The 18,545-nt window shown below is 45.1% G+C and overlaps 2 protein-coding genes across 2 annotated transcripts; one reads left to right on the top strand and one right to left on the bottom strand.

Moving 5' to 3' along the window:
- Positions 1 to 258: 258 nt before the first annotated feature.
- Positions 259 to 5,410, top strand: T265_13586 (hypothetical protein; the record flags this gene model as incomplete). Its single annotated transcript, XM_009169579.1, has 5 exons — positions 259 to 321; positions 939 to 1,073; positions 2,012 to 2,161; positions 3,660 to 3,759; positions 5,277 to 5,410. Coding segments are annotated over 5 exons (582 nt in total), but the record flags the coding sequence as incomplete, so codon positions are not given.
- Positions 5,411 to 5,824: 414 nt separating this feature from the next.
- On the bottom strand, positions 5,825 to 15,957 carry T265_04746 (hypothetical protein; the record flags this gene model as incomplete). The annotated part of the gene is made up of 4 exons (XM_009169559.1): positions 5,825 to 6,002; positions 8,904 to 9,212; positions 10,012 to 10,182; positions 15,474 to 15,957. The coding sequence occupies 4 exons, from the start codon at positions 15,687 to 15,689 to the stop codon at positions 5,856 to 5,858; spliced, it is 843 nt and encodes a 280-aa protein (XP_009167823.1).
- Positions 15,958 to 18,545: the final 2,588 nt, after the last annotated feature.

Here is an 18,545-nt window from a genome sequence, read left to right as displayed (position 1 = left end):
TGAGTTAGGCGGAATTTCACACGGATTCCGCTTTAACGCTCGTAGTCAGGTGCTGCTACGACCGAAAAGCCGATCCCACGCAAGACTGGCCAAAGATTCGGGACACTTGTCAGTCCAGCATCAAGCCGAGATCTGATTGATCGAATGTCTGAACTCAACAGCCAATCATGACCCAGTAGTGGCCGATTGCCAGTTGCCAGTTGCGGATCCACAAGGCATCGGAATTTCCAGAAAGGTCTTGCCGCTTGCACTGTATATATGAAGCACTGTGCAAGTGTTCCTGACTTCGTTTTGGGCATTATTATACCTTGTACACCTTTGGTGGTTGCTTTGACGTGTACGCTAGCTTGGGAGGCTCAAACTAAGAACTAAGCTGGGAAAAATACCGTTACTACATGCTGAGTGAAGACAGATGTGGAGGAGACTGAACATTCAACCAAAACCTTTTTGTCAAGTACTGGCCAATTACAACAACCCAGATAAATACTTTCTCGAGCTGGACTGTATCTGGGGTCATAAACATGGACTTCGCAGCTGCACATCCAAGAAGTTCCAGGAATCCTACAGGTGAACGGTAATTTCAATCAAGAATAACGTCCGGCAACATATTGACAGCATGTATGAATGAATACTGAATCCTGAGGAAAAACTTAAGAAACGGAGATGCTAGCCGAGCGGATTGGATAAAGCTATGCCTCAATATTCTGCAGTAAGGGTGATTTAAATGAGAACGTGACTGGAACCGGTGAGTGACTGGCGATGAAAAGAAGCTTCGATAAAACTAAATTAAGTAGTTTGTCTGCAACTCCAGTATCTGATTCATTAGTTATGGATTTTAAGAGGAAATTAAGCACACAGATTCTCATTCTGGGTTGACACAGAACGACCAAATAGAGGGAAACTTTTGGAGATAGAGGAACTTTTTTATTTCATCATAGTTTCTACACATTTGTGATGCATTTTACAATCACATCGTTTACGAATATAGCTCGAATCCATGTCACCGCGTTTCGATTATTTCGTCTAATTGCACGCGTACGTACGCCCTACAGACGACAACAAATGGACAGGAGGTATGTCGTGTTCTGCTCAAAGAATCCACTCATGAACTTGCGGGTTATACGGTCCTGGGAATTCCACTACTGAGGAAATTCTACACAGTATTTGACAAAAGACATCACCAAATCGGATTCGCACGATCCGCTCCTTTTCCAAAAACTTGAAGTACAACAGCGGAAGTAGCAAGAGCCCTGATTCTTCTTTCTCCACCCATATTTTACGGCTGACTTCCAAAAAAGCCATTTTCGAATGTCCGCTTTGATACACACCTCTTTTGTTTCACATAACAGAGAAAGTTGACCCCCTTCCCCCCTCAAACAAGATTCTGAGTTCATTTTCTCTGGTGGGTGACTTTCGCAAATTTACACCTGACTGTTTTGAAACTCCAAAAGGATGTTGAGAAACTGTTTAAGACTTGAAAGTACTTAGAAGTACTTCAAAGTTGAAGTCATACCAGGAAAACGAAGGCTACAGTTTCCTATCCTTCTGTGATGTTAAGTTTTCTCAAGTTGATACAATTTTGCCCAGTGAGAATAAGATAGACGTCCAAGGGAGATCCGTGTATTAGAGCCTCAGTGAGGTCGAAATCATGAACTTTGACAAATTAGGAAACGGAACAATAAAAAACCTTGAGGTAGAGTAGAGCTATATGCTCTAGTTCTGCAGTATTTAGTCTGGGATAACAACTTCACAGACCCACCACTAATAATAACGATTTTAAAAAATAACCATTTCTGGTGGAAACTAGCTACTTAGAAAAGGTACTGGTGAGAAGAAGGCATTCGCTGCGGAGTTGTTTATTAGAAAACGCGAACTGAACAGTTACAGATTATTGGACAGGGGAGCAAAACTCTCACATGCATCTTGTTTGCAAAACTGAATATCCATCTTCTCCTTGAACGCGACTTCCTAAACTTTCCTGGATATCCATTGACTGTTACTCAAATGCAAGCAAATGCTACAAAGCAACTCCACAAATTCCATAACAGATCTCACTCTTCAAGAGACGCGAGGCGGATCTGCGAGAAGACGCTACTCGTATGCCTCATCAGTAGTATCCACCGTTACACTGGTAGTGCTGTACTGCGCTGTCCGACAACGAGTGGATCACACGTCACTAACTGTGTCGCGAGTCAATACATGCCAGCATCAAGAGGTTAGTGCAAGTATCATCGAATAGGCGATTACTGTGAAAATCTTATGTTGGCCTCTCAAAAGAAACTCAACGAGGAACCTAGTCTTAGTTGTCCGTAGTACGAAAAAATTTCAAGTAGTTGCTCTCTATGAAGGCCTTTAAAAATATGATTTACCCATAGGAAGATGCTGTTTTTGGAGGATACTTGGGCCGAATCGCCCAGTTTTGGCGGTCTTCCCAATAGAATCAGTTGCGGACGTTCTGGTCAGTTTTCTTATGTTTATCATTGGGCGTCTCATCTTAGTATGAGTTGTTTGGTTTGCCATCCACACAGTGCTCTGTCACGTGACGAATATCATCCGCGATATAAGTATAAGTATTCAAGTTGCCACACTGTTTGTCCAAACCTGATTAGTCTGCGGGAAGGTCGACCTTCACGTTAGAATAATGCACGCTGACGGACGACACACCGAGATCTCTAGTTTTATTGGAACTCGTCCTGATAGCTGGCAGCTTGGTATTTTTCCATTCCTGGAAATAACTTAGCTCTATTCGTTACACGACCGCTGTAAAAGTGATATTATTAACATGTATCGGTATCAGCAAGTATGACCTGCAATCCCATCTCCTAGAACGGACCATGCTTGCATCGTGGAGTTGCAGTCGAGGGCGCAATAGTCCTCTGAATGCATACGAGTGCTGCTCAAGTGTGCTTCCACAGCCAAGTGATTCACAGCTGTAGACGCCGTTTCGATACCCCTCCCCCAAGGCTTCCTAAATCGGAATATTTCTTTGCGGTAATTCCTTAAAGCAATGCGCCTCACTATACTTGAACGACTGGTAAAGATAGCCTTGGTTCTCACTGGAGAACAAGACATGAGTATTTTCGGAACCTCAAATAAGCTATTTGTCTGGTTATTGGGGCAAACTTTTGTCTTTGTCAAACGTGATACTCCATGAAACATACTCGTAAGATACGGTAGCTTTATGCACCTTCCTGAAATTGACATCCAGGTAAGAGTGCCTAAAGTAACTTTTAAAACCATCGAACGGCCAAGTGTCACTAGCGTTAATGTTGTATTACTCAACCAATTCCCCAAAGACTGTTTGTAACTGGAGACGCACACGGTCTATGGATAAACGTTGAGCAAAACAACTAACGAGAAATCCCATGGCTTCAGTGTGTCCTAACAGTACCGTAACCGTTCAGATGCTTAATTTTAGTAGCTTTATGATAGCTGAATCACTTCTGAATGCCAATCCAGCTATATTTCGGCTTTGATTGCCAAGAGCATTTCTCTCAAGATTTAAGCATCTCTATAGATATGGGTGGATGTGTTGCCTCATTGAGCACGATAGTGTCAACACATTAAATTTCCCTCACATGATTTGTCACATATGAATCACCAATTTGCCATGCTATTCGTCCTCCGGGTCGAGTTTACACCTCGTAAAAAGTATTCAGCTTATTGAATACACCCGCAAATTACATGTGGCATTACTCATCCTGAGCGTTGATTCTCCGACGTTGTTCGATGATTGGAGACAAATACCAACCTGCACTCGTGGGTGCTAACAGGTGTCATACATACGGATGTAATAGAGATTTACCATAGTTCGGTTGTTCTCCCACATCTGTCCAGTACGTGAGATGCGCGAATCGCACCGCACTCGAAGGCTCACATTTCACCTATCTGCAAACTACTGACAACTCGGCAGTAGCGCGTCGACGACAGGATCGTGAACAAAGTTGTCTGAAATGAAACCAACACTTTTGCAAATGTCTTGGTCGAAAGACCCTGGGGCGTTGCCGAGATAAACGACTCCTTTCTATTTGAGGTACCCCTAGCAAACAGGTACTCTCCTGCTTTCAGTTCGACCGTGAAGAATTTAATCGTGGGATAATCAGAAATATATGGGGAACCACGATTCCCCCTGTTTATGAGCAATGTAACTACAGCAAAATGATTAATGAGTGATGCACATAAGGCTGAAATCTTCCACCAATAGGTGAATTAAAGAACTAGTGTGATCAGTATCAATTTGGATGCAAATTGCCTTCCTTTAATTCTGATTGCTACGGTATTGTCGGATTGTTATATCTCAGCAGCCATCGAACGTTTAGAATGCTCCCAGGATAACCCAGTCATGTATCCGGGAACTAAACCAATATTTAAGGAAACACATGGCCGAAAATTGAGATCAGCTGGGATAATCGAAATATATGGGGAACCACGATTCCCCCTGTTTATGAGCAATGTAACTACAGCAAAATGATTAATGAGTGATGCACATAAGGCTGAAATCTTCCACCAATAGGTGAATTAAAGAACTAGTGTGATCAGTATCAATTTGGATGCAAATTGCCTTCCTTTAATTCTGATTGCTACGGTATTGTCGGATTGTTATATCTCAGCAGCCATCGAACGTTTAGAATGCTCCCAGGATAACCCAGTCATGTATCCGGGAACTAAACCAATATTTAAGGAAACACATGGCCGAAAATTGAGATCAGCCATATGAGCCCTCTCTTCTTTACTGAGAGTCGTCAGGTGGAAATATGTGGGGAACGACAGGTGAACTTTGAGCTAACTGCTTGAGACTACCGACCATGAGAGCACATACCCACCGACAGTTGTAATACATGGGGAATCTATGTGGTGTGCCATTCATCGCCTAGTCAGCTGTTGACGTGGCGCACACTGTGTGTGACTGCGAAAAGGAGACGGCAAGATTTTTCAAGGATCACAATATGACGAATCATATCCGATTCATGAAGTGCAGAAGTATACAGCCACTTCAACCACACAAAGAATGCTACACGCTGGCGCTAAATAAATTAGCAGTAACCTGAAAATGCTAGGTGACTGGATGACGATTGGCAAAAAATAAGAGATCATGTATTCTGTTACGATGGTCCATCGCCCCGAAGAGATCATCCGTCTAAAATGGTAGGCCCGTTGGATATCTCATCGAATTTCCAGTTTCTCGAGAAAGCACTTCCTACCGCAGACAACAAATGACTTCTGAGGCATAGTTTGATCATCCCCAACAACTTCGCTTTCCGTAACTCGACGATCAGTGTGCGCTTTTCGCCAGACATTTCTTGGACAAAACGAACGAAATATTTGGATTGTGCAATTGCATGGGTTAACTGCCCATTATTGTACTATCACCGGTTTTCAAGAGAAATTGCTAAATAACCAACGGCATGAAGTATGTGTTACAATGTCCGACAACTCATCAGCCCAGGCCATTCTTTTCTTGCGAGCAGTCTTGATATAGTAAAACTTGGGATAGAATCATTTCGCACTTTTTGGGAGGGGACATAGCAAGATACTCCGTTTCTCAACGAAAGTGACCTATCATAATTCAAGGAATAACACCTAAAATCACACTGCAATTGTTGTCTGGGTTTGCTTATTTAGCAGATAAAAGGCCATGTGATCCCCATACACGCACAAGAAGAGCTCCAACAAGAATCAGAAGCTTCGCGTGATCACTCACCTCGAGATTCAACCATACCACACAGTACACTCACAAATACGGAACAATGACATTCTAAACACTGACGGGGGTTAACCACGCACAAACCCAGAATCCCCAGATCAAAAAGACAGGGCAACAAGATGAAATTTATACAACCAAATGTAGGTGGGTTTCAAACGCGTGGTTTCTTGTCCATTTGTGGTGACGAGGGGAAACTGCCTGGGGCTGGCACATTCGGGGGAAGAACTGTGGGCTTCACTGAGGGTCTCACCATCTGTACGGGTTCACCGGTTGTTGGTTCTTCCTTTATCGTACCGGGCTAGGGAAAAAAATCAGATAGTACATGACACTGGTGAAGATGGGTAATGAGAATTGTAGCTGTAGTGGAATTAAAGCTACNCTGTACGGGTTCACCGGTTGTTGGTTCTTCCTTTATCGTACCGGGCTAGGGAAAGAAATCAGATACTACATGACACTGGTGAAGATGGGTAATGAGAATTGTAGCTGTAGTGGAATTAAAGCTACCGAAACGCTTAATACGGGGCTACGGCAGTGAGGTCTAAGCAAAATCACCAGTGCGAAAGAGGCTAGGCTTTCGGAGAGATGTGTGTAGAGAAGTGAGTAATCAATGGAAGAATGGAAGTGAACCGTAAAAGTGCAAGAAATACTAATCCCATGAGAAAAACCCATCTGAACAAAGCCCCTAATGACGTTTCCTATCAGTCATGACTTAGTGAGAAACAATAAAAGTACCAAGTAATTAGCGCATTCAATGTCCGGTGGCCAAAAGATAATAGGCAGCATGGTTGCTAACATTTCAGTCACTTATTTAAACAGTTCGGGGGTATGGAGGAGAAACTATTGAGTACAGTACCCTCTCTGTCCTCAAAGAAAAATCTGGGGATGCAAAAATGTCCGCTTGAGGGGGGGGGCACCAGTTAGTACATACAGCACGTTCTCCACACTCGGGATAATATTGGATGTTCTAAACAAATTCTCGGGTACGTACAACAGACCAACTACCGTCGGATTCACGGTTGTCGGTAGGTCTCGTGATTCGACGTAACACGCAAGACACGAGGCCAGTCTTTCGTACAGCGTGTTCGGTTATGAAACTCACCAATCAAGTCCAAGAAAATGCGCCAGAGGTAGCGAACATAGCTAAATGTGACGTGGGAACATCCTGGCTTGTCACTGCTGGACAGAGTTCAATTCCTATGCAAAGCAGTGCTCATATTGCTTGATTTTTGAAAAAAAAGAATCCACAGTAGCCTGATTGAAACAAATTGGTGTGGTCTACGTGAAAACAGATGATGAAACACCTAATCTACACAGGCCCATGTAGCACACGAAGGACTTTGACAATTTAGCAGTAAGTGAAAGCCATGCGCCGGTGCTTTTTGAATCCATCACCAGCACCACCATATTGTCAGTAAAGAGGCCAATCGGGCCTTGAAATTCAGCACTCCTAATCTTTTGTCAACCGTATTGATTGAGGAATGCACTGACAAGTGCACTGAACCGGTGACCCATCCGTTCAGTAGGGGAATCTCCATAGGGGTGAACTGTATAACTCGAAGGGTGGTCCCTGAATGTTTTGAAATGTCCAATTCTCAAAGATTCCGGACAGGCAATATCCTTGACTGGCAACAAGATTTCGCTCTCAAAATCATGCACGTTGAAGTACCTGCGAGTGGCGGTCAAACAATGACTTGGCACCGAAGTATGAAAGCCATTATCTGCAAACTCAGCTGCGCTGGTCATTGCCGTCTTCCTGGATGGGGACCCCGAGACGGGCCACATCAGTGGCTAGAGACATTGTCAGACATGGCCAAGTCGCGCCCTCAATGGCGCTCGTGCATCCAAGCGATTGCCTTCAATGCATAGCTCCTTTTCCAGCCCCCCTTCACTTGACAGCCCAGTGGCAGTGCTAGATTTATGCACCAATTTATCAGCTCCCGCCTGCAATGCGCAGCTACCTCCCCTCCCCCCAAATCATCGGTGAACGAAACTGCGGCAGCTACAATCACTGTACGACGAGTACGCGGTTATTACAGCTGGCAATGATGATGATGACGATGATGACCTGCGAGTGGCTACAGATCGCAAAATGTCACTAGAGGAGTTAGACCTGCACGTATCCTCCCACTCTTATCATAGAAATAGAGCGGACTCACCACCTCATGGTGAGATAACTAAATCGAGATTTCAAAGTCTGTCCTCGCTGGATTTCTGGCCGAAAAATGCAGTGCTGCTTGTTTCGAACACTTCGCTCCATCTGTTCGAAGTTGCAGAACACTACCTATATTGAATGTCCATACTAAAAGCTAGTGACTTCGTCTCCTTTCATGACCGTGCGTATCGCTGATAGCACATACGTGGTGAGTTGTTCGTGACTTAAACTTCTTGCTTGATTGAAACTCACACTGTCCCATTTTTTATACTTTATGTCTGAGTATCCAGTGCCGCTGAAAATTGACTCTCGGATGGACAAAGTGTGACGTCGACCAATCAGTTCAGTTTTTCAGCTCACAAAGCATGCGCCGAAGTGTAGTGGTTCCAGCTGCTACAGTTTCTTTCGCAGAGGATAAATGAAATAATGAAATGAGAGTCACGCGCTTGAGGCAACGGTCGAGTCAGTTCATTATCATCGAACGCTTCTGTTTGCCTGATATTGCAGGGATTTGGAGTCATACAGTGAAGGCAATAACTTTGGCACAGAACCACCAGTGGCTGTGTGACACAGCCATATCCGTCAGGGTCACTAACTACCTGTTTTGCCTTGTCCTGCGGCCCCCATCCTGAAACACAGCGTTTGCCAACGCGACTGGGTTGACTGGTAAGGGCTTTCATGCTTCGTTGCCAAGTCATTGAGTCGTCTCCATCCGATACAAGGCCGGGCGAAGAGAACTATACGATGTAAACGGTCCTTTGACATACGAAGCAATTGGACAATAGGTAGGAGCTTAACGACAAATACTACCAAGTATCCTTGATGACGGGTTGAAACGGCTAAATGAAAAATTTACACTTGAGCTGCTGGACACATCCAGCGTACGGCTGTCATAGAACACGAAAGACACACGACGGCTAAAGCACCATCAAGTTCCCAAAGTGTAAACAGAATCGTTTGGAACATCAGACGCGAGTTCGAAATACTAACTGTTCGAGCCATGCCTTCTGAGTCATCTCGAATTTAGTAAAACAACAAGGAACTTACTAAGGAAATAGAATGGGACGTGGTCATCGGCAGCGCCACTGTGCTTGAAGGGAACGATGCCCCACTGACTGCGTTGGCAAAGGCTGGCGACGGAAGAGGGAAGCGATTAGCCCACTCGGCTAGGAGAAAGTCCGCTCGCTGCACTTGGAACAGGTTGGCCGGGGGCTGCTCTGACTTGGATGATTGGCCGGATTTGACTGGACTGACAACACCTTCCGTATCCACATTGGTTAATCCTAACAATGTATTGGGATCATCCCACGAATAGGAACCGTCCGATGGATGGTAGCGGGCACAAGGAGCCAAAGTCTGTGAGCGGAATGAACCTCAACTAAATCACTTAGGTGTGTATGATTCTTCCAAATTACGCCAAAAATTGCATTTTTGGACTACCTCGAACTGCTTTGACGATAAGCGAACAGGATCAGACAGCCAAGAAGTTGAAAGAGCGACAAACACACACAAAGAACAACACCCCCATATGAGACAGATGCTCAGTTTTCCGACAGCATGTAGGTAGGTGTTCGGTCGCACAGGACCAACGACTAGTGCAGCCATCCATGAACGATGGCCTAGCAAAGTGGGAATGAGCTCACAGCAAAATGTGAACGTCATGGCTGCTTCTGCATTTATTAGCATAACAGAGATGAAAGACTGCATTCCCACTTTTTGTGTAGTTCGACTACCCCCTGGCCTAATTCGAAAGGAGTCTCGAATCAAAGATCCGATTTCAGATAAACGAAAATCAAATTCATGTGGGTGGCTACGGTAGTTCACAGAAAGAGCAAGACATGAGTCACCACGAACACCTGCTATCAAAAGAGTACAGGCAATAGCTGTGAGGATACACAACACCATAAACAGCATATGTGTGATGCAGCCTGTAAGGAATTCGAGGGGAAGGGGTTGAGATAGTGTCAGGATTTCCCACTGAAGAGTAACTTTCAACTTCAACTCTGAGCTATCTTAACAAAATCCATGAACCTACATTCAACGTCTTCACAGGTTGCAACGTCAAATCGCAAACAGTTGGACTATTGTGAGAGAACAGAAAGCTCCTGGCGAGGAAGAAGATACGAGTTCAAAGTCAGGTTGTTACATAACTAACCTGTAGGGCCTTGTTCAAACTGTTCACTGTCGTCAGCAACCGCGAACTGAGCAGAGTGGTAAGGTCAGGTGCTTGCAGCACGGTGCCGTTGATGATATAGTAGTAAGCGAGGGGAGTAACTTGTGTGCTGGTAAGCCGCTGTTGTTTCCGAATGATGAACAAAATAGGTTCCTAAATACAAAATAGGAAGCAAAGATGCAGTATGATAATCGCGTCTCCCGTGCTATGCTGATATTCAAATAAAAAAGCATTCTCATCATCCCGGTGAGAACGAACCTCCCATTTGCTGTGTTCATCAGCAGAACGTGAAGTGCAAAGGCCGTCTAGAGGTCCACTCGGATCAACTTCATCTATGTACATTTAAATCAAAGTATTGGGAATGACTCCTAATGCACGGAGGAAAACCCTCCGCCGCAAAGTCGTTTATTAGCAAACACCAACTAAACAGTTACAAACTATTGAACTGAAAAACAAATGTCTCATATGCACCTTGTAAACGCTGCAAAGCGAGGCGGATTTACGAGAAAACCACATACTACTCGCATGTCTCATCAGTAATACCCACGGTTACACTAGTGGGCAACTTAAGAGGAAAAAACCCATCGATTTCGAATCGGCCGTTACCGAACAAAGAAAAATGAGCACTTAGCCGAGCAATGTGTTAGGCTCTTGTGGAACGCATAAATCATTCGCCCTAGATTATCTCGGAAAGGATAGCAAAACATATGGAGTGCGGATAGTCACATATCCAAGTGATTTGTCTTGGTCACCAGGTTACGAATAACATGGGCAGGATGTTTGCGAAGTGAAAATCAATTGCAATGATGAAGTCGAGGGGACAAGATGAACGTTAGTTGGTCACATTAGCGACCGCATACCGGTCACACAGTGGTTCTGTGAGCATCAAGGCTCGGTTGCAGTCTACTGCTGTCCGCATTCAAACAACCTGATGGTGACGTAAAGTGCAGGGTACAGACTGAGTAACGCATCACCAAACAGGTCCACGACTGCAGACCACAAAGGCCTTCCATGAGCGGGGAGCGGCAAGTGCAACTGTGAAATAGTCTTCTACATGCTTTGACGCATGTTATTTCTGCCTGAAGTGGACTAGAATCCGATTATCAACTCCCTGATGACAAAGACTTATCATCACTTCATATTTCACCAGCTGTCAGTTTGACCTGAAATATATCAACGGAAAATTAGTTAATTTGACGACCATACGGAATCATCGAAATCCACTGCAATTAGTTCATCCCATGTGAGATTCAAGATTAGACCAGAAAGCGAAACTTTAGTGAAGCTTAAAAGCCTGTCACAAACGGATGAATGACGCCGCATAGACAGAAGAAAACCTGTGATTAGGCCTTTCACCCTATGCTTATCCACTGGATAAGTCGCCATCCTGCCAAAGGTATCAACGCAGCAGGTTGGAGGCTGACGAGCATGGCCCAATCACTCAGCCAACGGTATTCATGTACCAGAAACATTGTAACTGATGCGAAGTCACCCATGAGCGCCTGAAGGTGTAAGCATCTCAGAATGCTTGCGATAGGCTAGCATAAGGTACCTACCTCATTCACTGTTCTCTCTTTTTACTTTAAGGCTTCAAATATAATTGAATAAACTTCAGTGAAGCATCACTAGTAACACAGAAATTGCAGTCTCTGATAATGATGAGTTGCTCTCTTCCGATTCGCATACTTAAGAAGGAACATTCACGACTGTGCACATCAAAGATGCCGGGTGTCACACCTGACGTTTAACAGCGACATCAATTCCACCAGCACTCTTCGTAGAAATCATGCTATACAGAAAAAAATTGCGCACTTCATGGCTGATGGTGACATCACAGGGAGGGACTGACGAAAACTGGCTCCTCTGTGGAAGTGTCCTAGAATTAATAGACTTCAAGGGAACAACTAATGTAGTATCTCCAGAGGTCAACTGCACACCGTGACTATCTAGCGTAAGCCAGATGTAAATGCGCTCTGAACGACGCGGATGAACCTTCAAAGAGTAAGGCATGTTCCAACAGCTCCAGTAAACTCTGCATGGTCACTGCACACAAGCACAAACCGAACGCCAAGTACACGATTTATTCGAACTACTAGTTGCTGTACAGCAGTTGCCGGTTATTTTCGTTTCGGGCTGTGCAGACAGGTTGGACGGAGGCTTCAGCTTCGGCGAAGCCACGCAGGACAGCTGACCAAAACTTGGCAAAGCACAACTCCACTTATCTAAATACCTTCAGTGTAATGACTCGCACCTAAAGTTCTACCAGCGTTTTTTTACCCGAACGAACTTGCCGTGAACATGATATTCGAGTCAATAGCTATTTCCAGTCCGGTACGCGATTAAATTTTCCGCTAGTTGAGTAACACGGATCGAGCAACGTTGGCGACATAGTCCGAAGTGAGTTCTTCCTCCATAAGTATGGCGAATGAGGTCATTAAGTTTGGGGCAAGTGTACATACGGATACAAGGGCAACGGTCAAAACATGAACGCACATCAGCAAGATGGTGATTCCGCCCTAACATGACTTCGCAAACGTAAAGTCTAACTCCGTCGAATTAGAGCTGAGTAGAAAGGCTAACTTATACCCTATCCTACAATCGCATGGAGGACGAGGCACGATAGGGGAGATCGGCAAAGAGGAACTACTGCACGGTGCTCCAACCTTACAAGGCGTCTCCAAGCGGTTACTGTCCTTGAGAGAGAAGCCCTTTTGCGGCATCACAACTTCTTCGCCTACAAGCTATTACCGGTAATAGAAACTTGGTGACGGAGGGATATTGGTTCGTTGGCAAAAACAAGAGTCGAACATGCACCTTCTCTCAGCAACTTCACGAAGAGGAAACTGGGGCAGCAACAAGCTAGCGAATTGGTTCAGGACCTCAATTGAAAACTGACAACCTATGAAACATACGGAGTCAGACGGAACGGAGTACAAACTGACGAAGGTTGACTGAACCGTGTCGGAAAACTACCTACGATTATCTCTACTAGCAATCTTCCAGAAATGACCTCTACCGCGGACAATTCACTATTTATTGGTGACAACTGCTTGCGAGTGGAGGAAGTCAAATAGTGCTTACAGTGATGATGTCGGATTGATAGGAACTGGCTCCAGTGGACAAAGGGTGAAATGAAAAAAAGACAATGTGTTGCTATACGGTGACCATCTTCCTATTCATATCTGAAGCAGACCGAAATGAACAAGCGCCTCTGTGTGCTGGTTCGAGTGACGGATCAATAAACTGACGACAAAAGACTGGAATGTCATTTGCTGCTCTGTGTTGGGCAAATTCGACCGTAAAAAGGTGTTTCTAGAGTTGTTTTCGGACACTGCCTTGCACTTTTCGAGTGAATAAATTGGTTCCGATGAATTGAAGAAGAATTATAGACGTCATCATTATGATGCCCTATATGAAAAGTTGCAGCTCATATCATACTGACAAACCAAGCTTCTTTCATGAAATTAATGGTTTCATGTGACCACCTCACCAATTAAGGAATATCTCCAAGAAATAAAAGTTTGAAGGGTTCATGGTGTTATTCTCCACTGTGGAAAATCCTTGCTCTTAGAACCAACTCTCCCACTTGATCTAAGTACCGTCCTAGGTACGTCTTCGAATGCTTCACCTCAGGTGATGTGCTTACAGCCCGAAATGACTGAGTGGTTAAAAGGCGAACCTACTGACCAGGTCCATAGGTTGAAACAAGCTCTAACTTTTCTATTTTACCCATTCAGGCTTTGGTGATCTGGTAGTATCCAGGTTTCTTGCTGCCTTCGGGTTGCTGGGCACAGAGTTGTCTTGCCACTGATCTAATCACACAGTAAACTAATCCGTTTATCGGTGGCACCCGTTGGGTGCCTAGCTGCCATACCATACTACCTGAAGGAAGCTAGTATACTGCCAGGCTTCTCAAGCCTAGACAGGAGCCATTAAGATGTCGGGGTTTAGTTCCAACCACAGACCTTCTGATCAGCAAGTTCGCACCTAAACGCCGAGCCATTTCGAGCCCACAGCAAGCTAATAATGAATACTGCCAGGTTCTCAAGCCTAGACAGGAGCCATTAAGATGTCGGGGTTTAGTTCCAACCACAGACCTTCTGATCAGCAAGTTCGCACCTAAACGCCGAGCCATTTCGAGCCCACAGCAAGCTAATAATGAAAAGCAGCTGCGCGACGTAAGGGACAGAGCTATTGAGATCGAAGCAGCTAGGTAAGCTATGCAACTCATATCAACAGATTTTGGCCGCTGATAAGGCGCGGCGCCATCACATTAATTTGGGACTTTTGTTTGTGAATAATATTTGGTAGATCTGTCGTACACTTGAACCTGTGGCTCGGGAATATTGCACGGTATCGATTTTTTCATTGAACTTGATGTGAAATCCTTTGAAAGGAAATGCTTAAGGTCGGATAGACTCTGATTCCAGTCAGTCGTATCAAGATAATCTTGTGAACGCTGTGTACATGACCGGGGATTAGAATGACGCCCACCAGCGGCCACTCTCTGTGAAGTCCCTTCTAGCCGTATCACGACCACGTCCAATGTGAGTGACTTCATGCAGTTTCCTCAAGGTCGTACTGGAGAAGGGGTACTGTAAGTTCAACCTGCGATGAGAGGTAAATACCATAGGAATTGCGACGTGGGACTGTCTTTGCTCGGGATAACATATTTATATATGGACTGTTCGACAGCATAGACACTCTATGGTAAGTAGGAACTCTTACGAGAACAAAATGCCTTCTCACTGAATGGATTCGTTTCGAAGAAGCAAGACGGATTTAGTCGTACCAGAGATGCGACCGTGTCTAGGAACGACGAATGACCTGACACGCATAACCATAGGGGATATATTACGGATAGGTTGGTTACAGGCAGGGTAGTGAGAGGGAGGGAACACTATATATTAGATCAACCATAGGGACAGTGCGCAACGGGATAGTGAATGTGAGCGGTCCTGGATTACTATTCACCGTCACTGACGGTGACACCACAGAACCCTGGTGTTTCAACTGTCGTACGGCCATGTCAAATTGTTTGAATAAGGCTGCACAATGGAAAACGGAAAAATGAGGGAGGGTGGTGGGCCTAGAGCTAGCCTATCACAAATATCCGAGGGGCCTACAACTCCTGCAAGATACAATATACTGTGCGCTTCGCTCTGACTGAGGTTCATCAGGCGGATCCAGCGGGATCGATCGCCTGACGTTTAACTTCAAGTTTTAAGCTATTAACCCCACCGTCAAACACCCACTTTGTGTGCGCGCATGACTTACGAGGTTCAGAGCGATTTTTCTCGAGTTGGCACATCTTCCGTGAGAATGGTGACAGGGTTTGATGCACGCAACTCGACCAGTTCGAAAAACTCGAAAACCCATAACTACATACAAGCCAGGAATAATGACAACCTGAAGAACAATCGTAGTCATCCACTTAAACTCACCTGTGCATGGTGCAAATAGAACTCAACGCCGGTCATGCAAAGTAACTGTTCTGCGCTAAGGCGCTGCATGCGGATAACCTCGTTGTTGCACTGCCGATCGTAGAATGGATTAGATAGGTCACAGAAATAATCCAACACATTGGCTGCGCACAACAGATGACTCCAAGCAGGATTGGACCAGGAAATACCGTAAAGATTCTCCTCCTCCGAAGTCATTCTGCGCAGAATGTTTTCAATTAGTTATTCAGAAGCTGTTCAACCGCCTTCACTTTCCTCTGTAGAAAATCGTGCTTCTTACGGAGATACTTTATACGAAGTATATGGGCGTAGTAGCCACAAACGAAACCGGCACTGAAGACGAGCAAGAGAATTAGGTTGTTCCTGGACATGGAAAGCTAGAAATCCCGGCGCGGAATATTTCCCTCATAAGATAGTGCACGATGATTTTGATGCGTATGTCGTAGTGTACTTTCGTTTGTTCCGCTGTAAGGAGAATAGGAAAATCAACCTCCTCTCGATTGACATATGAGGTGAATAAAACGTTAGATAGTGTTGGGAAATGAACAATTTTATGGTGAACTGAAGATCAAAGCCGGCTAACGAGACTAAAGTGCAGCCTGGTGGCCTAACTTGGCAATACTTTTCTGTAAAAAACAAAATGTTGCACTGCACCCAACTCTGTGGAAACCCGCAAGTTATGATACAAGACCGAACAGCGAAACGTTTCTGGATAGTCACGCTTTTCAATCATGGATACAGTATCATTCTTGTCATTATTAAATGCGGCTTTGAACTAGTAGTAAACAATGGTATCTAACTGCCATACAACCATGGAGGCAAGATAACCTGGTAAAAAGTGAAGTCTAAGGGAAGGATAGATACTTACTCCAAAAGGCTCTACATTCTCAAATCCAAAATAACTACACTGTCGATAGGCACAGTTGAGCATCAGTTAGTTCATCTTACTAGCTATGAAAAATGTACCAAGGGTAAGTTGATTCCAGCCGCTACAGTGGGAGGACTACGAAGATATAGGCAGTAATTGGAGGTGACAGCAAAAGCTATTAAATGCTGTTGAATCTCGTCGTCTGAAGAAATGGGGATCAAGGTGGTTGCGGATTGAGGACGGCAGCCTTGGGGCAGCGTTACTGATAGCGTGACTAAACACCGATCGGCTGAGTCCAAGAGTTCCTATTAGGGAAGACCGTAGTTGCCAACCCACTGGAGCTTAATGATCAGTAAGCAAAAAGAGCTCTACGTACCAAACGATCCGCTGAAATGAAGTACACGCCATAGCCGATGTATTCGAACATTCCATTAAGGGAGAGTCCCTTCTCCGTAAAACCACCAAGTGTACATCGACGTTGATGATCCGATGTTCTCACCAGACCCGGCCAACGCTTCGGAGACCAGCTTTCGTTCTTCGTGTCGATGTCATGTTATCAACCCATGAAGAAATGCCGCAGTATGTGCTTAGCTTATGACAGGCGAGCTAATTCCGTGCAGGAACTATAGGTATCGAAGTTTGAAAAAAGCTGTTTTAGCCCTCCTAATAAGGTCAGCACAACGAAAATAAATCGCTAGCTGTAACACTTTCTGCTCATGGTTACCCCGAAATCCAGAAAGGTAGGACGGCTAAGATATTGACACATCTTTTGACTGATTTGCAAGCAAGACACGTGAGTTTTCTCCCGCCCTGTCTTGAAGCAGAGCTTGACACTTTGCATATAAGGAGTGCATAGCGGACCATGACCCAGAGGTATGCACGGTACTTAGAATGGGTGCTAGCGAACTCGCCAGGAGCATTTCTATCCTCCGACGTTTCGCATACAGGCACATACGTTCCAAACAGCATACCAAATTGAAGAGGAGATAGGGTGGCCACGTCTTACACCACTGGATATGGTGAACTCAAGCGAAAGCTTACTGTATAACAGTACATGCCCACCGGATTTGACATAAATTGCCCTTGCAAGGAAACATCACTATCATCAACACCATCATTCATAGCACAACACCAGAGCTTAACGCTGACGCTTCCCTGCCGATTATAGAAGACTTACTACCAACCCCTAATGCCTGTGAGGTCAAAGTACTCCCAGGGCCTTCGCTCACAAATATCGAATACGCGGAGGACATAGCTCTTCTTGGATCTGACACCGTGGTAATGCAGACAGTATTAAATGACAACAATTGTGTCCCACGGTTTGGCTTGATACCTGGAAAGTGTACAGTGCTGCTGCAAGACTGGGTGAGTTCGAACCCTAACCTCATACTTGCTGATGAGCCGATTGAGGAAGCAGACAAATTTGTTTACCTGGGCAGTTGCAACAGTCCCGGTCTTGTCAAGGATGATATTTACATCCGGATTGGGAAGGTCAGAGCAGCTTTCGTGAACTTGCATCACCTGTGGCGTAGGCGTGACATCAGCTTGTCCGTCAAGAGCCGAGTCTACAATGCTACGGTTCGCTCTAGATTATTATACGAGTCAGAAACCTGGCTGCTGCGCGCCGATAACGTCAAGACTTTTAGTTTTAACCATCGACGTCTTTAGAGCATTGCCTCCGTCTAGTATGGACACCGGATGGTTTTCGGGAGAAACAACTCGTCCATGATAGACGAACTGATCACACTGCGTAGGTTGCGCTAGCTTGGCCATGTGCTCGGTATGTCAGTCGGTCGGCTTCATCGGATGATTTTTTTCGCACAGCCACACAAAGGGTGGAAAGGAGCTAGGAGAGGCCAAACAATGATTTGGCAACGGAGTATGGAAGCCATCGCCCGCAGACTCAATTGTGCTGGTCGTTGCCGTCTTCCTGGGTGGGGACCCCGAGACGGGACGAATCAATTGTTAGAGACACTGACAGAGATGGTCCAGTCGCGCCCTCAATGGCATTTATGCATCCAAAATGTTGCCTTCCACCCCCACCCCCCCAGTTAAAAATCATCATCATCATCGACAGAATGACATCAGTGTTCAACACCGATGCTTCACTGCCTAGTTTAAAGTCCACTGGCAAACCTATATTCAGGCATCAATTATACCAGCCACCGCCTCCAATACGCAGCCAG

Source organism: Opisthorchis viverrini (assembly GCF_000715545.1).
Source record: "Opisthorchis viverrini unplaced genomic scaffold opera_v5_79, whole genome shotgun sequence".
Taxonomy (NCBI): domain Eukaryota; kingdom Metazoa; phylum Platyhelminthes; class Trematoda; order Opisthorchiida; family Opisthorchiidae; genus Opisthorchis; species Opisthorchis viverrini.
This window is presented reverse-complemented; position numbering and strand designations above follow the sequence as displayed.